Source organism: Notolabrus celidotus, chromosome 15 (assembly GCF_009762535.1).
Source record: "Notolabrus celidotus isolate fNotCel1 chromosome 15, fNotCel1.pri, whole genome shotgun sequence".
Classification (NCBI taxonomy): domain Eukaryota; kingdom Metazoa; phylum Chordata; class Actinopteri; order Labriformes; family Labridae; genus Notolabrus; species Notolabrus celidotus.
The window spans coordinates 7,461,004-7,482,728 of record NC_048286.1 but is presented as its reverse complement, the minus strand read 5'-3'; the positions used below and the strand labels follow the sequence as shown (position 1 = coordinate 7,482,728).

Below are 21,725 nucleotides of genomic sequence, written 5' to 3'. Positions count from 1 at the left end.
ACTTTCCATGGGAATAAAAGTCAATAAACCAGGAATTTACTAAATTGAAGGTTGACTCTTAATAGGGAACTTAAATGTAGTTGGGGAAAATATACTTTACAGATTTCATGCATGTACAGTTGAATATCTATGCTATTCCTCAATCACATGCACATAGCACACTGCTTACTGCACCACACCCCCTACATGCACTGTGCATTCCTCCATCACATGCACAGAGGATTTCTAGAATCCTGCAGAGGGTTGGCTTGAGAAGCTTGAGGGAAGAGGCTTTTTTATTTGCATGTTGAATGGGACTTTTTTCTAGGGAGAAGGGCTCTTTTCATTTAACATTTTGAATGGGATTGCATTTTTGTAAATTTTTGAATGGGTTGGGTTGGGGGGATAAGTAATATTTAACTCAACATTCATGGTTTTGTTCTTCAATGAAAGAGTTGATTGTTCAATAAAATATTTAACATTTGATAAAGTTCTACTTACAAATAAATATGTTTTAATTGGATTATTTTGGATGGATGTCTGCTTATAACAAAACAAATATTTATGCTTGGATATGATACCTTTCCATTAAATTACCCTCAATTCCCAGTTAATTGCCATAAATTCCCAATTTGGAATATTTCCAAAATTCCTCAGCTTAACTTCCCATGGAAATTTACCGGAAACTTTCCGGAAATTTTCCACCCCTTTGCACCCCTATGAATAAATTCAAGTACATTGTATCTATAAAGCCACAAAGCAAAAATTCCCCTTCCATTGATTTTTTTTCTTTTTCAGTGCACATCTAAACCGTGCGTTACGGTAATCAGAGGTCACAGGACATCACTCTCCAGGCTTCTGGGTTACAGTAGACTTCTCATTTGTTTTAGGAAGTTTTGAAGGACTGGGTTTATTTCAAACTGTCTTTGATGTGGAGAGATGTTCTGCTGACCTCTCTTGAATGGTTTTCAGGGATCCACGGAGTAAAGATTATATTTAAAAACATTCAATAATGTAGGATGGGGTTTGGATCATTTTTCACATCAGGAGCTCCATAAATCGAGTCTTTGTTTTATGACAAAATGGATCCACTTACTCTCAGACATTATACTGCCCTGAACACACAGAGAAACATCACAGCAGTGATAGATGAGCTGTGGCTGAACCCACAGACTGCTCGGGGCTGAACCACACCGTTTCTCAGGCCTCGCCCCCCTCTGTGGGGGAGACTCAGAGGAGGGGCCAAAGTGGAGCTGGAGGCGGGGCGCACGGTGCTACGGCTGAGTGGAAAGAAAGTGGAAAGTGAGAAAATACCTGAATGGACAATCTGGAATAAGTAAGTAGTATTTTTGTGCGGAAAATGTGTATGAACAGAGCTTCTTGTGATATGTTTGCATGTGCGCTGTGGGGAGAGAAAGAGGAGGATTTGGGGCGCAGGAGATCTCCGGTTTCCACAAACAATAGTCGCCAGGACGCGATGGTCGCCTTTTTTTGAAACCGCAGGGAAGTTTAGGACCCTCATCGGCCCTATTGTTGTTCTCACCGAGGCCACGTAGCTCTGTGGGTCGATTTTAAACGTGGGAGGAAGGGTATAGTCTTTGAAATGTTTCCAGGGGGTGTAAACGATCCGGAGAGGGATGCGCATGGAGGGAATAACGCGTCCAGTTTGAATGTAGGCCGGAGGTTTTGGGATTTTCTCCCTGCTGAAGGACTGGTGGGATTTTGACTGCGTTCATTCATTTACTGTGAGGGCGTCCTGTTTGGAAAAGGAAAGGAGAAAGAAAGGGAACGAGCATTGGGATCATTTGGCATCAGGACGCGATCAGTGGGGCCTGGGAGTCTCCCATTGTCCTTCCGAACTGCAACACCCTCCTTTTTTTTATTTTGTAGGTCGCACAACTCTTTTATATTCGCCCTGAATGCGCACAGTAAGTTAGCCCTTTGTGTGTGTGTGTTATATTGTTGAATAATTGATGCAGCTTGACTCCTGATCCATGTTACCTCATCCAACAGGGTGACGCTACAATGTGTCCAAATGGCTCTGACGCTGTGGCTTCGTTTAAATGTTGAAATTCAGAGTGAAACAGTGAGATGTTGCTGCTGTAGCAACAGGCCCTGATTCCTGAGTGTTTGATGTTTCCTCTGTGTGTAAAAGTTCTTTATTTCCCTGTAAGAATGAGAGAAGAAACCTCTGTATTCAGCTGTAAATCCTCCATGGAGTGATAAAAAGTACAGTAGAGAAAGCTGCTGCTGGGAGGATTGTTGAAGTGATACCAGGACATATATGAGGACCATACTATAATATAACATCAGAGAGATACTAAAGAAGCTGGTTGGCTGTAGTTTAACAACACAAGTAAACCATAGAAACAGACTGTAAGTGTATCATGGTGATTGTTTACGTTACTACATTTGTATCACTGTCTAGTTGAGACCTAAAGTGCTATCTTAATTTTCTCTTCAATCAAAAATGTCTCAAAATATTTATAAAGCAGAATTCAAGATCCAAAGAGGGTTGTTGAAATCCCTCATTTTGTCCCACAGACATTCCTCACACCTGCAGTATTTCATTATTACAGATATAAACAGAGAAAATCCTCACATCCTACATTTTTTAGAAGCAGCGCATGTCATGACGTCTTCTCCTCCTTGAAAATACAACTACAGTCTGTCAGTTCAGTGTCATTGGCTGGAATAAAGTCGATCTTTATTATCAGTCTTTGAAACACATTGACGGGCAGTTGAGCTGCTGTTGGTCATTAACAGCACAGATGAAAGAGTAGAAACACAACACAAAAACACAAAGGTACTGCTACTGCAATACAAAATAATCACTAAGAAAAGACAGGGTAGTGAAAAACAGTTTGTCGTATCAGTAAATAATGGCAGCAAAAAGAGAAATCAACACATTTAAGTCAGGTTAAGTCATGGCCAGCAAACGCTATTAAGCTGTAACATGTACATGTGTTGTGTTCCAGTTAAGAAAAAGTAGAAATAAGAATAACACGCAGCCAAATGTGTAATAAGCACACATTGGTGTTATTTTTTCAGGTAGTAGAAAAGGTTGAGAGCAGTGTTGTAAGTTCAATATCTACACTTTCATCTGTTTTATAGAATAATGGTAAAAAGCTTGAAGAGGACACCTGGGAAAAGCTATTCCTGTTGGAGAGTCTGAGTGAATCCAGTGAAACAAAGAGGAAAAGGGTTCAAATGTGTCGCAGGTTAAGTTTAATCTGATTCATTAAAAGGTTGTTGACGCTGTGGTCGAAATGGCTTAAAGGACGAAATATAGATATCTCCACTCTCTAAAGCACATGGAAGACAGAGTTCAGACTGTTTACAGAGAGTTGAATCAGAAGTAGTGGTTTATTTTTTAATGAGTCGTACATCAGAATAGTGTCCAGCCTACATGGATGTACAAGACTCTAGAAAAGAAAACAGGTGAGAGAAACAACATGAAGAGGAAGTACAGTACGTCAGACCACGGCCCTCAGACATTAGCACTCCAGCTCCTCTTGAGTGTTGACTAATTTTACTAAGTCAAACATGAAGTGTCCTCCTCTACTGCTGAAAGGCATTTAACACAAACTGAGCGAGCTGAAACACTTCACTTGTAAACAGGTTCTGAAGTCTGCCTTCATCAGACATGCAAAACAAATCAGGACAGTGCTCTGCTGAAAGTCTGATAGATCACAGGTCTGCATGATCTGAGACAAATCTGCAATGTGCTGCTAGATTGATCAAACTGCGATAGCCTGTATTAGCTGTAACTCAGTTTCACTGTCCTGCTGTTTGTAACATGTCCCTCCCCAATCCAAAATAAATCCCTGTTTATTTTTTCCACAACAAAACCGGTTCCAATTTATCCCAGAGGACTTAAAAGCTAGCTTCAGCTTCTGACTGCATCAAAATAATGTAAAAGCGTGTTTTCTCCCCAGGCCTCATTCCATAGGTAAAATCTACACAGGCTGAGTGCGTTTACATGAAATACTTTTCTCATTTATTGCGATAAATTCAGACTTTTACAGTGTGTTCATTTGGAATGCTCATATTTCCATGATTTTGCAACGTATTGTGCAGCCGCAGTAGGAAATACGGTCCTAGTTGTCTGTTTACTGCTTCAGTAAGTACAAACAGGACGCTGTTCCCTAAAAGCCACCGTGATTTCCTTTAAAACCTGTTATAATGCTTAGAAGTAACTTTCAAACAGATCAAACGCATCCCTAATGCAAAAACAACAACAACAGTGTGATGACAGCATTATAAATAGGCCATCAGCCAACCTGCTCTTTAATTATCGGCTGATATCGGTCGACCAGTACGTAGAAGAGCAAAAATCAAAGCTTCACAGCAAAGAGCTGGAAACTGAAACTGACTTGGCATCACTATGGGGGGCAGCTGGGAAATATCTGGGTGTGTTCAGGGTGAAGCAGCTGTTTGGTTTGTTTGTCTAACTGCAGTTTTTAAACAGTTTCAAACGCCCCCACACCGTCTAATGGACCGGAGTCCTGAATCTGAACCACATCTATCTCCGCTCGGCTTCCGGTCTCCTTAATTCTTTGTTTGGATACGAAGACAGCCTGTGTGCAGGGGTCCCTCTGAATCACAGCTCTGAGCAGAGGACAGGCCTGTTGATTCAACTGTATCCTGTTGGATTTGTAGACACTGACACACTCACAGATTTACACACACACAGACACACACACCTGCTCCGGTTTGCTGGCCATGTGTGTAGAGGGCTGACAGTAGCAGTTGTCTTGTTTTTTCGTTGGTTTTACTGATGTCGTCGCAGGCAGCAGTGGGTGGTGGTCTGCTCTGTGTGTGTGTGTGTGGGAGAGAGAGAGAGAGATTGTGTGTGGCCCTGTTACAGTGATGTGCCTCTTCCCCTGCTGGACCCTGGGTGTGTGTGTGTTGCACGCTTATTTTCACAGTTGGTATATCAGGCCTCAAATGGCTGCTGAATGGAGCGGGTCATTGCTGAGATGCTACAGATTGCTTTTTTCACCCTGACAGCTGCTGTCTCAGCGCCAGCAGCTCGAAATGTTCGATGACAGCTTGATTTCTTTCTGCCTCTGGGAAACTGGAGGCTGTAAAATCTGAATACTTCTGCTTGTCTTAAACATAATGCGGCTGGAGCTGCACTTTTAGGGCAGGATTCCTGATTAATTTTGGTGCTTTAGGTGACTTCAAAAGAAAGGTTTGAGGTATGGCTGAGTGGCATGAACTTACTGACCTCTCTGGATTTAATACCAACATTTTCTCTTTGAAGAACAATCTTAGTTTCTTTATGTGGTGCATCTTTTTAAACACGAAAGCCCCTGAGAGCTTTACATGATGTACATGAGACATTAGATCAGCAAGCATTCAAATGACCAAAGTGACATATGGAAAGCGGGTGGTAGTTTGTTGTGATTACTTGTAGTTCAGTTGATGAAACAACAGAACCCTTTAAATACAATAGATTAAATAACTCCCAATACTTATACATATTATTAGAGATGCACAGATAGTCATGTAACACTGTAGCCAATTCCAGTACCAACATATTTTTCATGACGTTTTCTGTCAGTAATTCTTCATGTTTGTTATTCATATGAGCTGTTAGATTTGATACATGTAATAGTTGCTAGTGGTCCCTCCAGTTAAAATGTCACTGGAACACTTCTCACAAATGGTGCAGCACTGATCTTTCTCAGAGATGGTGTAGTACTCCCACACTGCCGACATATTCTTGAACGTTTGACCCAAGCGGCAACCTCCAGTCTCAAAATATGAAGCCCATGCGCAAGTGCTAAAAACTGCAGTTCACTGAGCGTCCACTAGAGGCTGGCTGCAGAAACACCAGAAACCACATACACAACAATTCAAAGAAGACAATCTTTACAGCAGAAATTAACATGTTTACAGCCTCGTACAAAAAATGGGTCTGTGTAGCTAATTTCTCTATCGGCAAACACTGTACCGGGTGATTTTTTTTCTAACACGCCAGCTCAGAAGATATTAAGATTACGAGTTTTGCCCAAATAAGGACATGACTGACTTGACTGACAGGCGGGAACACTGTAGCTGTTAGCGAGGAGGCTCAAAGTCCACCTCTTTACCCCACACTAGCTCTACAGAAGTTTGATTGAGTTCAGCATTTCCAATATGGCTCCCACCAACGATTGGCTTCAAAACAGCGATTCAGAAACCGATGGGTGACGTCACTAATACCATGTTGATTATTCATACAGTCTATGGGTTTACCATGAAAACAAATCACAGTTTGTACGACATGTAACTTATTTTGCCTCATAAAAAAAACTCTTCTCTTAATCAGCAGTTAGCTTTACTAGCTTGCCATTTTAAATTGATGCGATAAAGATGGAGGTAGAATGTGATAGAAACAAAGATATAAACAACATATACTGACATCAGTAGTGGTGTAAAGCACATTATTTGCTGATTGGCTGGTGACCTTCAATCTGTTTATTACACAAAAGACTGACAACAAAGTAATATATATGGCAAAATCATGACCTGACAACTACAACAGTCAACAGAAAGTATCCAAACGAGGGATGTTTGTCTCTTGTCTGAGCTGTAGCTCTTGATAATGTGTGCTGCTATAAAGCTATAATGCTCTACTACCCAGATGTAAACAAACACAGATGACAGAGGGCATCTTGTAAAAAGGTGTGGTTTGTCTGTATTTGATCTTGAATATAGAGATTAAGTTGTTTGTGGGCTGTGTCTGGTTAAACTGGCATATAACTACTCGACTGGATCATTATGTAACCAGCACAGTCATGTGGATGTTATCTGCAAGGAGCACTGTTGGTGTTGCTAGCTCTGCTAATCTTTGCCACACTCAGCCAATCAATCAAAAATAGTTTACCTGCACACTCTGTGATCCTGTGTAGCTATGTTTAATATATTGTGCTCAATTTGGACTGTTTTCTGAATGTTTTCTCAACTTTAGATGAGTCAGTTAGTTGAAATTTAAATTAACATTCAAATGACTTAAAAGTAGTATCAGAACATCCCTACAGCTACCATTGAGAACACAAGAGTCCCCTCTTTTTTGGTAAATTATTTTGAAAAACTGATGTTAATGCCATACACATGTTACAGATGTTGGCCCTTCGAGAGTGAATACATTCTGTGATCTAAATTTTTACATATTTTCACACTAAAACCTAAATTCACTTAACCCAGATGAACTCCAGAGTCCAAGTTAACCAGTGCATAAAAATGTTCACATTTTGTTCTGGCTTGCTTTGATTTTTGTAGAGGTGTCAACCATTTCACATTGCTTCTGTATGGACTCTTGTAAGATTATGATAATATAGCATCAGCAGCTTAGCTTGTACAGAAAACAGTTATCTTTCCTATGGGGTAATGATAGATATTACATGGCTTTACTCTCCCTTTGGCCTAAGCCACAACACCATCCAACCGTGAAATAAGCGGGCGTGAAGCCCGGCATTATAGCTGTTAAATCTCAGACCACACACCTGCACAGATTACTGAACCAGCCTGTTGTCAGCTTTTAAATTTAGCCAGGAGCAGAGTGAACAAGAGTGAATTTCTTTCATTCAGGTTCAGACTTTCACTTTGAGGCAGGGTGGTAAGAAATGACTGTGTCAGATAGTAATCCAGAAATACAACGTGGAATCACACCAGTGTCGAACAAAGGCTGTCCAGGAACAATATCTGAAAGGGATGAAAAGAAATAAAGCTGGGTGTTGTTGTAGGAAGGAGATCAAAAGACTTAAACAGTGAAATTGAATCTTTAACAAAACAGGCTGTAGCTCTCACTCGTGTAATGAAACATCTTCTAATGGTCTGCGTGTGAAGTTAACTTAAACACTGACTGAAGTCCACGAGAGGAGTCCTGTAGACACTCATTAAGTAGGCCATAGGACACTGGGATGAATAGGAAACCTTATCCACCTCTGCACTGGACCACACCTCTGTAGATCAAGTGTTTTGTCTTATTGTCACTAAGAGTCGGACTGAAAGAGAGAGAGACAGGATTGGAGACAGAACAATTTCAAACTGTGTTTGAATGCATGTGACTATAAATGTAAAACCTTCATAGACACAGGTGAGGGGTGCTACGTAAGGAATGTCAGAGTAAAGACATTCAGTAGTTATGTTTCTTATACTGTTATAGGTGAAAGCACAGGACTGCAAACTATCCAGATGTATTCAAATTTAAGATCCGTTATGACACCCTCACTGATCTAAATACATGCGATACAGGAGACAGTGAAGGCAACACTTCCACTTTATAGTGAATATGTGGTGCCTTACATGGAGTGATATGAAAAGACTGATGCACAGACTTAGGTTGTCATTAACCAGAATTTTAAACTTTTATACCATACTAGTTAGATGATAGCTTCTTCGATCCCACAGCATCAAAAAATTAACTCCTTGGTACCAAAAACTGCATGATTTTACACATTATGCTTAAAAAGTGAGAATATTGTGTATAAGTTCATTATTTCAGAAAAACAACATTATGAAGCAAAAAAAAAAGTTATTCTAATAGTTTGAGACACTTTAAAATATATCTTGTTTGAGCTGTAGGCCATATTGGTTCATTTTCTTAAATAATTGATGGAAAATTCTGAACCTTTTTACTGTATTCAATTTTTTTTTTGATATTTTTTTAGTAAAATTTGTGATGTAGCAATGCTGTCCCACAGTTATCTTAATTCTTGCCCTCTGTGTTAAAGCATTTTCTCCAGCAAAACCGCAAAAAATTCCTCGTCTTTGCAGGACTTCAAGGGCTCCATATCTTTTTAACACCCTCAGATGCAAAAGTAAAGGGTAGACTACCATTTGAAATATGTGGTATTAAGAAGTATCAGTGTGTCAAAAATTTAAAAACCTAAACACAGACTCATCTGTACAAAATATTAGAAACCTTAGCTTAGCATTATGACTGTATATTGTAGAAATGGAGCCTGGCTATGTTAGAACGTAACAAAGTCCCACTAAGTGCATCACTAAAGCTTACAGCTTTTACAGGTTATATCATATTTGTATTATCTGTTTATACATGGAATCATTACAAAAACAGTTGGCTATTTTAATGTTTTTATCACCTCGGCCAAAAAATATTCTGGTATATGACCTGGCTTGGATTTATGTTTCACACTTAACACTCTATAGACTTAATACTATCAGAATATATCATGCTAATTAGTGGGGTCCTGTCCTTTGCTATGCTAATTAGCTGCAAGAATAGGCTACATGTGCACCTTGATGACACATCAGTGGCATTGACCTCTTTTAACATGGCAAGAAAGCGACCTGTAATAAGAGCAGCCTGCAAGGTTAACACCCATTTCTTTTAAGGTCGACATTGTGTGTAACAAAGACTTTCTGCTGGACATATGTCGTCTTCAACGCAGAAAGAAAGCATTGCATTAACATCTCTGTTAAAGATGGTATCAGAGTATCTTTTAGACTTAACAAAGCTCCTTGTGAGCAGTGTACAAGAATAAGACAGTTTTCATTGACTGAGTAGTTCTACCTAGTATTTATAAATGTGTGTTTTCATATAAAAATGGGGAAAGAAACCGTTGAAGTTCTTTGAAGATTTGAAAAGAAGTTATGACAGAAATATAAAAAATATGATCCAGATTTACGGCCTTATTATCCTCCCTTATTATGCGAGGCTATGATTACAAACCAGTTCTTTTGCTCTGTTGAAGCTTTTGTTTCTTTTGAAAGGCAGCGTCATGGAGCCTCTCCTCAACCAGACCACCCTGACCACTTTCCCTGAGCCTTTTGTGCCATATGTGTCTCATTATGTGAATTATAGGTCAAACATAGGTGCCGTGACATCATGATGGCGTGATGTCACTAAACGTTGAGGTCAGTCCCTCAAAATGAACAAGCCTATTTATCGCTGAATTTTTGTTTTTCACCATATGAGAGTAACAGGTTTTTTCTGCACTGTCAGTCATCTGGTGTGACACAGAGCCCCTTGGCTACATGCATTAAAACGTATCATACAGAAGTTGCCAGTCTTGTTGCTGATGGTCTTATTTGCTTTTTTGGATTGTAAAGAGGCATCACTGTTAATTTCAGTCTGTTTCATAATGAGTTAAAGAATCTTTACAGCGTCTTTGAAGATCTTTAAAAGAAGCTGCAAATATTCAAATTTTCGAAGCCACTGAACACTCCTGAAAGCCTACAGCAGTAAAACACTTTTGATTTGAACAACTTTCAACAAGGCAAATTTTAATTAATGACGCAGTAATTGCTCTGCCCAACATGTCTGTAGATGTATTGTGCAGAAGTTAGTCACTGGTAATAATTGAGCCTTAACTCAAGTCCTCTTTCAGGCCTTTACTGGCCCTGTATGGCTTTTGCTACTGACTTTATTCACTTGTTGGACATTTTCCTCTGACATCACCCTCAGGATGGGAAGCTAAAACACTGTTATAATGTTGTACTGCTCTGTTACATGTTGCTAACAACAGCTGTTGTTAGCATCTAGCCAGTCATTAGCTAATATTATCATTAGCCAGAAAGTGGCTAAAGGCTTACATTAGCCTACTGTTTGGTAGTGGCTAAGTTGCTAGCTGACATGATAGTAGCTTAGAAGAAACAACCAGGTAACCAGTCCTTGCTTTTAGCGAGGAAGCTACTGAACGCTAGCATTAGGCTATTTTGTTAACTTTACAGGATAGATACAGACGGGTTTAGTCCCAACTTCAAGCGGCAACCTCCGGTCTCAAAATATGAAGCTAGCTGCAGAAACACCAGAAACCACATACACACCCATTCAAAAAAGACGATCTTTGCAGCAGAAATAAACATGTTTACAGCCTGGTTCAAAAAACGGCTTGGGTCTATGTAGCTCATTTCTCTATCAGCACACACTGTGCGGGGGAATTCATTTTTTTGTAACGCCACGGTTCAGAAGATATCAAGATTACCAGTTTTACCCATTAAAGGACATGACTGACTTGACTGACATGTGAGAACACTTAGCTGTTGGCTAGGAGGCTCAAAGCCCGCCTCTTTACCTCACAATAAGTTTGGTTGAGTTCAGCATTTCCAACATGGCTCCCGCCGACAATTGGCTTCAAAACAGCGCTCAGGGACAGATGGGTGACATCACGGATACTACGTCCATTATTTATACAGTCTATGGTTAGCTTACATAATGTGTAGAAAGTGCTTGAATGCTAGCAGATACTATTGTCAAAATGTAATGAATCAAACATATCTTCACCTGTCTCTCAGTTGTTCTCAGAAAGTGATAAAATGTTGATGATGGTCTGGTACTCTTCATTTATTTGACCTACAACCTGGAACACAGTAGTAACACAACAGTATGGCAGAATTTGAGTGTCCCGCCCTGAACATGACGTAAAATGTAATGCACGTGTTCAAACATTGTGTGTTTTTCATTTCACTTGTGCTAGTTACAGATGTTTGTCAGTACATCAGATGGTGTGATTACAGGAGTTCACAGGATCAAGAACGACTCCTCTTACAGAGTCTCTGTAGGAAAATGGACAGTATGCTGTAATTGTTATTTTTACGAGTCGACTGTCTCAACATGAAGAGCCAGTGATGAATACAGATTATTGTTTTGACAAGTTTCTCTGTCTGAAGGGGCAAGTTCCTACTTAACTTCCACAGCCATTAGATTAAAACACTGTTTAGATAAAGTCTAGAAATATGTGGTGTGCTGACCCTCTTAAGTCTGCTTTTTAACGCTGTGCAGCGACTGTCTGTTCTCCAGATTCTTCAAAGCAGCAGAGACAGTCGGAGCTTGAATCGTGACATTCTTTTATGTCCTCTTTAGTTTTGATGTCATGCTGCAATATCTTAAACATGTGTTTGCTCATGTTGTGTGACATTTAAAGGGCAGATTCCTCTGTTTTGTTGAGATAACATATGGTAGGCATGAAACAAGTTTTCTGCACTTTATATGGCATAAAAGCGCAGCACGACTCTGTACTTCAGATGCTGATTCCTCTGCCAAAACTGAAGATAAAAGCTTGCGATGATGTTCGAGGAAAAAGCTGTTTGTGTTTGAGTTTTGTGGTTTGGAAATGGCATGCTGCTGAGGTTTTGCAGATCTCTGCAGGGAGCTGAAAGCCTCTGCAGTCTGTTAAAACTTAGTGGTTTTATTGGTTCTTCCTCCTGAAACTTAATGTCAGTGAAAGACGGTGAAACAAAGGAGCGCACAAAGAACCTGACAAGGACAAACTCAGTGAAATCCCACAGACAGATCTGTTGTTGGACAGTATTTGGCTTGAAGGGAAGTGGATTTTTATACACAATAGTGGTGCTGGAGCAGAAAAACCACATTAAGTAAAACCAGGACCCTGTGAGACAGCGATGGCAGCGACCGTCCCTCTACATTTGCCACAAAGGTCCAATCAAAGCCAGCGAGCCTCACCCAGCCTTTATCAATTAACCACCATATGACAGACCAACATCCGTCATGCCAACACTTTTATTTCAGGTTTTTTTTTTCAGCAGCGTGGAGAACAGAGTGGCAGAGGGCGGCGTAAGGTCAGGTTTCCACAGCAACTGTCAACCTCCAACACCCCCCCTCCAGCTGAACACCCTCTTTCATCGCCATAGCAGCGGAGAGGCCCTGTTTCCCGGGGGAGCGGGGGAGCGAGGGAGGGAATGTGAGACAGGGAGAGAGGGAGGGAGAGGGCAAACAAGTTTTGTGAAAACACAGTAATCCAATATGGCCGCCATTGTGTCCAAGCTAACGGCGGCTAAAGCTTGCTGGTCTGTGAGAGGAGATACAGTCGTGTGATGATTAACCTCGGCCGAGACCTGGAAGACGTGACAGAGGAACACACAGATGAGACTAGAGGCTTGGTTCAGAGGGTTAATGTGTGTTAGATCATTGGGATGGTAGATCACAGAGCTCAGGGTGAGAGGTTGTGACTACATCATACTTGGACTCTTATTTTGAAGGGTCGTCTTACATCACATGAATACAATTAAACCGACTGCTGCTGAAACCTGATCATTCTTGAGGGATGTTTTAAAGCTGACAGCTTTCATACCTGGGGATTATTCTGATGTATTCACATTCAATCTGAAGAGCAGAGAAGAAAACACTCACTGTGAAAAGTGCAACATATTTGCTTCCTACTGCCCCTCCATCTTTTCTCTGTTCATCATAACTCTATATGAAGTATATTAAAAGCTCCAGGAAGAGGTTTAGAAAGAGGCTGAATCCTGATGCCTCTTCATCACCTACAAAAGCAAACAACACCAGCAGCAACAAGACGGACCGTTTGATGAAGCTATTTTTAAAGTCTGAAAACACTGCCGTGGGGTTAGTGTCTGTGGAGACAATTTGCATGCTGCAAAAACAGGTCCTTTTTTTGGGTTATTCTTTCCACTGCAGATTCACAACAGCTTTGGTCACATGAGACTTTTCTTCAACCTCATTAAAATGAGTTTGATATAGAGATTCCAGCTTCACTGTTTACATGGACACTGAAGGGATGCGATGACACGTGTGTGCACATGCAGCAAGCAAACTAGAGTGATATGCACTGAGTTGTTTTGCTGGTGTCCAGTTCTTTTGAATTCTTCTACAAAAAAGAGATCACTGTTTCCTCTACAGACCAGTTTTGGACACTTTGTCAGTGTTTCTATTCATTCCAGCAATAACTAAAGTTGGAAACTTGCCATGTAATGTGGGTTAGATGTGCAGCAGAATAAATTTCCCCCAACCAGGAAGGATATGAATATCAAACACTATAAACCAGCACTCTTGATCAGAATCTAATTTATTTCCAAATAGGCCGGACAGGATCACTTTGTTCTGACTGGGGTGTTTACAAGAAGCATTTTTATTCTGATAAGGAAGTTTTACTAATTATTAGAAGTTTGTGTACTTGTGACTAGTGAGTGATTTGACAGCTAAAAGAAATCAGGCTGGGATTTCAGAAAACACTACCTACCCTTGTACAGGACAAGATTGGCAAAGAAAGGGGACGCATACCTGTGTCCACATTGGGCACCAGTATCAACACACATTTAGAGTTTGGCTGACAGTTGGACAAAGGAAGTAAGGTAAAGAGATGCATGATGAATCCGGCTGATAGAAGCCAGTCACTAATATGTTTTGAATTATACGTGGTGACATAATGCACTTACATATTTACACTGTACTGCAACCAAATATATTCTTTAATTAATGACACCTTTATTGAGAGAGATCAGTGGATAGAGTAGGAAACTGGCTGCCCGTTTTGAAGACTAGAGCCTCTGTGGAAATGCAATTGAACCTTGGATCTTAACCCTGTGTCCCCTGCAAAAGATCTTTGTGTATATAAGAAATAAAGCTTAAGATTATATATCCTTAAGAGCGTTATGGCAATACTATTACAAACATGTTGTCGCATTTGTAGACATCGTTTTACATTTTTTTCCCCCCAATTTGCAAACCATGACCCAAGGGCAAATAGATCTGAGGGAAAACAAATCATTCATCTGTGCTCACTAAATGTAACCTTTTTGTACCTTTTATGTCTGCAGAAACTATGGATTACAAACTTATTCTAAATTACAGCTTGATGGATTTGATTTGATCAGCTGTTGCTTTAAAAACATGATGAACTGATATCATCTTTTAACCATCACTCTGTCTTTTCCGTCTCTTTCAGATCGGAGTCACCTCAGGTTCCCCCTGCAGCGACTCTCCTACCCACCATCCTCTCCCGCCCCTCTTCTCCTCCTCCTCTCTGAAGCCTCCCCCGCTCTCCCACCTCCCCTTCTCCTGCTCCCTGCGTATCGACCTCCAAGATAGATTCCCTCAGGAGTAAAGTTGACCTGCTCAAGCTGCCCCTGGCTCTAACCACCAAGTCCATCTCCGAGCGCAAGAGCCAGCTGGGAGGAGTCTGCGAGCAACGCGGCACGGCGGGAGGAGGAGGAGGCGGGGCTCGTAAAGCCCGCTCACCGCCGACCCGAGACATGGACAACGAGTCGCAGTACTCGGGCTACTCATACAAGTCCTCCCACTCAAGAAGCTCCCGCAAGCACAGGTAGATAAAACACAGGTGGTGCAGAGGATGTAGTTCAACATCTTAACTTTATTGCAACAGATTTATCAACAACCACTTAAAACAGTCAACTCCTTCTCTACATTTGATATTTTAGTTTCCATTGGTAGAGATAGGGATAGTTTTCAGAGTAGTCAGTTTCACTCATACCAAAAATTCACTCCTTAAAGTTAAACCAGTTCCTGACTCTCTAGTCTACATTTGAGGTTTTTGTTGACAGGTTTAAAGAAAATAAATCCAGATTACATCCCAGAATAATACATGAAATGGCTGCAACTAATACAGTATCCTCACCTGCAGTAACATCCACATCAGAAGGTCTTTCCACACTGTCATTCAAAGGTGCGATATTTATACCCTGTATCATCTTAGCTCCAATATGAATGTCTGAGAGGCGTGCAGGTTTTGGATGTAGTAACAGAGGCGTTATAGAGGTGAGATGACACACTTGACACGAACATTACTCTGTGGTGAGATCAGTGTGAAAGTGCAAATGTGTGATGATGGCAGTGCTCTGTTTCCGTGCTGCTGCAGACTCATGAAGGTTTAATTTTTCCCAGCTGTAATCTAAGTTCTAACCATTTTAACCCCCTATTTTTATTTTATCCCCAAAATCTTGTAAGTTAATGCACATTTTATAATTAAATTTTTTTTTTTTATATTTAATATTTCAGATTTTAAAAATAGATAAATTATAATGATATTTTTATTTCCTACAGACAAAGTAAATCATTTGTGCTCAGTTTTTTTCCCAGTTTATGAAAAGAAAAGAGAATAAAGACACAAAAAAGTAATATTAACTATAATGGCATTGGAATTCACAATTTAAGAATACATAAGTCAGAAATATAATAATAATAATAATAATAATAATAATAATAATAATAATGATAATAATAATGATGATAACAATAATAATAATAATAGCAATAATAATAATAGCAATAATAATAACATTAAATAAGGAATATTTCAGATTTGTTTATTCTGCTAATTATTTTTTTATCTTTTGTTGTATTTATTCTTTCAACATTGTTTTATTTATTTGTATTTGTCTTCCTCACGTTTCTCTTTTATTGCCTTTTAGTTTCTTTCTTATTTGTAAAGCACTTTTTAACTCTGTTTTGAAAATTGCTTTATATAATTGCTTTAATATTATTATTATTATTATTATTATTATTATTATTATTATTATTATTATTATTATTATAATAAAAACGGTGTCCTTAGAAAACTTGAGTCAACATCAGCAATACAAAATTGCACAACTTGAACTTACAATATCAAAACAACTCCAACAGGGAATGTAAGGCAGATAAAGCACAGTGTCTAGCTCAGTAATCCTGCTTCAAATTACCATGTTTTTGTCCTTTAGGGAACGGAGGGATCGTCATCGCTCAAAGAGTCGAGACAGCAGCAGCCGGGGAGACAAATCAGTCACAATCCAGACTCCTGGAGAGCCGCTGCTGGATGCAGAGTCGACCCGTGGAGAAGAAAGGGTCAGTCCCACTGCTCTCTCTCTCTCTCTCTGTCTGTCTGTCTGTCTGTCTGTCTGTCTATCTATCTATCTATCTATCTATATTTATATATATATATATACATACATAATTGCTCTATGGTTTTTCTTTAGCTTTTTGATGAACTCCTTATTTCAAACTCTATGAGGCCGTATCTAGTGAATCACTTTTCTTCCAGTGTCTATTAAACCTGCAGAAGTGTCCGGATAAGCTTATTAATCTTAACTACCCATCATGACTTTTTAAATCTACCCTTCTGAAAGCTCATGCCAGAAACTCACAGGAAACACGACTCTTTTCTTCCCTCTCTTCGTCTGTCAGGATGATAACTGGGGCGAGACCACCACAGTCGTCACCGGCACCTCAGAACACAGTATCTCCAATGAGGACCTGACCCGCGTCACCAAAGACTTGGAGGAGTCAACTCCTCTGGAGTGCAAACGTTTTGTCGGCCCGGCTCTCGGAGGCTGTTTGAGCTTCTTCGCTCTGGTCACCCCTCTGGCCTTCCTCATCCTCCCTCAGGTCCTGTGGCGTGACGCCCTCGAGCCCTGCGGCACGCCCTGCGAAGGCCTCTACGTCTCTCTGGCCTTCAAACTCCTGGTCCTGCTCATCTCCTCCTGGGCGCTGTTCCTCCGCCCCCCTCGTGCCACGCTCCCTCGTTTCTTTGTGTTTCGCTGCCTGCTGATGGTGCTGGTGTTCCTGTTTGTGGCATCGTACTGGTTATTCTACGGCGTGCGGGTGCTGGAGCCCAGAGAGAGGGACTATAGGGGGATCGTGGAGTATGCAGCCTCGTTGGTGGACGCCCTGCTCTTCATTCAGTACCTGGCTCTGGTGCTGCTGGAGGTGCGACACCTGCAGCCAGCCTTTTGTCTCAAGGTGGTCCGGAGCACAGACGGAGCCAGCAAGTTCTACAATGTTGGACACCTCAGGTTAGTGAGGCTGGGTTTAAAGTTTAATAATAAGAACATTTGTTAATATTGAAATTGAATATCAAGACTGAATTATATTTGGTTCAAGACTTCCTGCATCAAAGCAAGACAGACTCTCTTCAACCTCTTTAAGTCAGCCAGTCAACTCATGTTTGAAATATGAAGTACATCAGTGGAACAAAGTTCTGCAGAACATGCAGGCAGTCCTGAGTTTTGCATCCATGCTTCGACCCATCTCTCCCTACAGATTTCTGTTTGACGAACAGAAATGGAGGGGAGAGGGGGTGTCTTGAATCCAATACCCAGAGCCTGCAGGTAGATGGTGCTGAGGAATGAGGGCAGTATGCTGCTGGGTAGCAGTTGCATTCATGACGGACAGAAATGTTGCTGCCTTAGTTGACTGTCACTGCCTTTGTGAGATGATTGTGGAGAATGAGACATATCATTTTTGTATAATAGTGCAGCCCTGAGCTGTCTGCAGGGGGGACTTCATTCAAATTCACTGCCTGCTTAAACTCAGACTGATGGTTCCCACATCCAAAACAAAGAATCCTCTCATCTTTTCGTGTCTAATACAGATGCACAAGTTACTTTCAGCAAACTCCATTATAAATGTACTGCACACTCAGAGTATCTGCTTTAGCTTTTAAAAAAGACAGTTTGAGTCTGCTCTGGGTGGTGGCTATGGGTAATAAACCAGTCAAAAAAAACAAAGTACAGGTCCCCATGAAAACTAAAATAAACAGTGCATACTGAATAATGTTTCAACCTGCCTTATTTTGTCCTCTTAACAAACTTTACCGTGAAGTCTCAGGTCCAAACCTAACTCAACAGTTTCCTGTCATCCATATGTTAGAAGTTATTTATTTATTTAAATTATCCCACAGTAATAGCTATTCTTCCTGAGGTCCAAAATGATATGAGACTCTTTGGGAAGTGATGTTATTTGACATCCTTGAACAAAAACAAGGAACCGGTCAGTTGAGATGGTTGCTGTAATTGAATATTGGTGCACATAAGTACAGTGAGAAAATATTTACCTCTCATGCAGCTGTCAAAGGTTTGGTATTTAATGACTGATGATAAGAAAATATGTTGGCTTTAATAAAACACTGTTTTTTTGACACTGATTTGAAAGTTTAATTTTAATTTTGATTTGATAAAACCTCATTGAGATTCAGAATCTCTTTTGCAAGAGTGTCCTGGCCGAGATCAGCAGCAGCAGGTTCCAACAAAGTTACAGACAAACACAAGATTCTAAAACATGACAACATATCATGGATCACATCACAGAAAGTCGTCTGTCAAAGCATCTACAAGCTGATGCACCTTCTTTCAATGCTTCAATCTGATTTTGAAACCTTAAAAGAGACACGCTCACTCAAACCCAAGTTCTCCTGCAGCAGGTAGCGCTAATATGAATTCATATTATAATGTGATGCTTGTAAAGTACAGTCTGCAGCCTGCTCTGGTTCAGTGTGATAGTGATGATTGACACTCTTCGTTTCAGTATCCAGCGAGCAGCCGTCTGGGTGTTGGACCGTTATTACAGTGACTTCCCCGTCTACAACCCGGCCCTGCTCAACCTGCCGAAGTCCATCCTGTCCAAGAAGATGACGGGCTTCAAGGTTTACTCTCTGGACGGTAAATACAGCTCGGCACAGCTCTGACGCATGCTTTCTAATCCATGACTTTATCAGATTTTTGTTCATTGCTAGCTCATTTTCTGATTCTTCATACTTCAGCCAAATATCTATGATTCAATTTTCTTTCTCTCTCTATTTGTGTTGTCTTGTAGAAAACACCACCAATAACTCCACAGGACAGTCTCGAGCCATGATAGCAGCCGCTGCCCGGAGGAGAGACAACTCCCACAATGAGTTCTACTACGAGGAGGCCGAGATGGACCGCAGGACCCGCAAACGCAAGGCCAGGTAAGAGATTTCTCTCTCCCTTACAAATACCTGATATCATCTCACAACAGGGGGATCATTGTGAGGTGTGACAGTGAGAGCAACAGATGTACAAATGAGTATATCAGCAGCCAGACAATGAAAATGCAAAGAGTGAGAAACTTCCAGACAACAAGTCGTCCTTGTTTTTGCACAAAGAGAAGACTTAGCAGCGCTGAAGTCATGACAAGCGCTGACTTAAGTGGTGGTTTGAGGTTGAACTCTCGCTATACAATGTTTTCGTGCATCACCAGTGTTTCAATTTGACTCCAGGCAGGATTTACAGCTTAATGGCAAAACAATAGACTCTCTGGAAATGTGGTTCGTCCACTAGAATAAAACATGGCATTAATTAAGCTCAATGGTGACCTTCTCTTCTCTGTGTCACCTGAGCAATGACCACACACTTGACAGCATCCCTCATGGTTATTTCTTTCCCTCTAGGTTGGTTGTGGCGGTGGAAGAAGCCTTCACACACATCAAGCGTCTCCACGAAGAAGAAGTCGCCTCGTCCCCAAAACACCCGAGGGAGGTGATGGATCCTCGGGAGGCAGCTCAGGCTATCTTCGCCCCGATGGCCCGCGCCATGCAGAAATACCTGAGGACCACCAGGCAGCAGGCCTACCACAGCATGGAGAGCATCCTCACACATCTGCAGTTCTGCATCACACACAACATGACGCCCAAGGTGAGGAGATCAGGGAGATTTAGTGTTCTGTAATTCAGGGATTGAAGGTTGTTTATAAGGCTGAATATGATTTGACTGACGTCCTCCGTCCTTCCTCTTAGGCCTTCCTAGAGCGTTATCTCTCCCCGGGCCCCACCATGCAGTACCAGCAGCAGAACGGCAGAGGGCGCCAGTGGACTCTTGTGAGCGAGGAGCCAGTGACCTCGTCCCTGCGTCAAGGTCTGGTCTTCTCCTTGAGACGCCTTGACTTCTCCCTGGTGGTGACAGTGACGCCGCTCCCCTTCCTGCGGCTCGGAGAGGAGTTCATCGACCCAAAGAGCCACAAGTTCGTCATGAGGCTGCAGTCAGAGACCTCAGTGTAAAAAGTGGTGTCTTCTTCTCTTTCTCCGTGCTGTCCTCTCTTTGTGCTCACTCTGGCTGGATCTGACTTGTGTGGCAGGACATGCAGAGGCCACATGGTCCTCTAAAACTCAGTAAAATCTGTCTGTGACACAGAAACAGTCAGAGGGGAGGAGGTGTGAGGTCTCCTGCACAGACGTTTTCAAACTGTGATCAGCTACGATTGTCCAAACCTGGATCGAACCGATGCCTTCACTTTGTCCGTTAATATTTCTACGTCTTTACAACACAATGTTAAAACAACATTTTTCTAAAGACTCTTCTTCCTCTCTCTTTTTTTGCTGTAACCACTGGACGACTTTACTGTGCTGACTCGACACACAAACCCCGGAGGAGGGGGATTACATCACATGTGCCACTTCCTCTTTCTGGTGTCTTAAAACAGACCTGATCAGACTGCTACACTGATGTACCACTGCCGCTCAGTTCCCTGTCAGTGTGAAGTGTTTCAGGTGTAAAGGGCGATTTTAAATTACATGGTGTGACTTTTTTCTACTCACAGAATGTAGCATTATGTGCTTTGCATTAACACGTGGCTTTTCTGCGGCCTGAAGGCCGGAGCATATTTTTATCTCACTGTAGAGAAACGTGGACGACCATTCCCTGAGTTACTCTGCTCTTTTTATACTCATGATTGTCAGAATATGCAGCTTCTCTTTTATCCGACACACACACACACACACACACACACACACACACACACACACACACACACACACACACACACGAGGAAGAGTCTTCTCTCTGATCCAGGTCCTTAAAACTTACTGTACCACTGAAACTGGCCTGATGTTGAGACTTGAGCCCCTCACAACCTGACTCACTGTTCATCTGAATCCCTTTACATGTCTGGAAATACCCAAAGCAGCAGGCCTGACGTGTTTGATATTTCATCTGAAAGGAGATGTTTTTTAAAATAATGCATGCTCGAGTTCTTTCAGGCTCACAAACGTTTTGTAATAACTTGTTTTCTATCATTTTGAAGGTGCCTAAGTTATGACGATGCAATTTTATCCGAATGTTTTTACTTTTGAGAACTAAGTGGCTTGTAAAAAAATTGTAGATTTGTCATGTATTTTTTCCGCTTTTGGTAACTGTAGCTTGTATAGTGTGTTAGGCCTTTTTGCATTATTAAAACATTTATTCCTTATATGTTTCTTGTACTTTGGTTGCCTTTCTGGAGCGTGGGAAGTTTTCGTTGG

The 21,725-nt window shown here is 41.2% G+C and overlaps 1 protein-coding gene across 2 annotated transcripts; it reads left to right on the top strand.

Annotated features, from left to right (window-relative positions):
- The first annotated feature begins 1,167 nt into the window (after positions 1–1,167).
- Positions 1,168–21,675, top strand: LOC117827135 (vang-like protein 2). 2 transcript variants are annotated; one of them, XM_034703626.1, is made up of 8 exons: positions 1,168–1,315; positions 14,643–15,020; positions 16,414–16,537; positions 16,877–17,484; positions 18,995–19,128; positions 19,283–19,418; positions 19,881–20,124; positions 20,226–21,675. In XM_034703626.1, the coding sequence occupies exons 2-8, from the start codon at positions 14,950–14,952 to the stop codon at positions 20,484–20,486; spliced, it is 1,578 nt and encodes a 525-aa protein (XP_034559517.1). In that variant the 5' UTR covers positions 1,168–1,315; positions 14,643–14,949; the 3' UTR covers positions 20,487–21,675. The 2 variants fall into 2 exon arrangements, with proteins under 2 accessions (XP_034559517.1, XP_034559518.1); XM_034703627.1 differs by lacking the exon at positions 1,168–1,315 and adding an exon at positions 1,341–1,907.
- Positions 21,676–21,725: the final 50 nt, after the last annotated feature.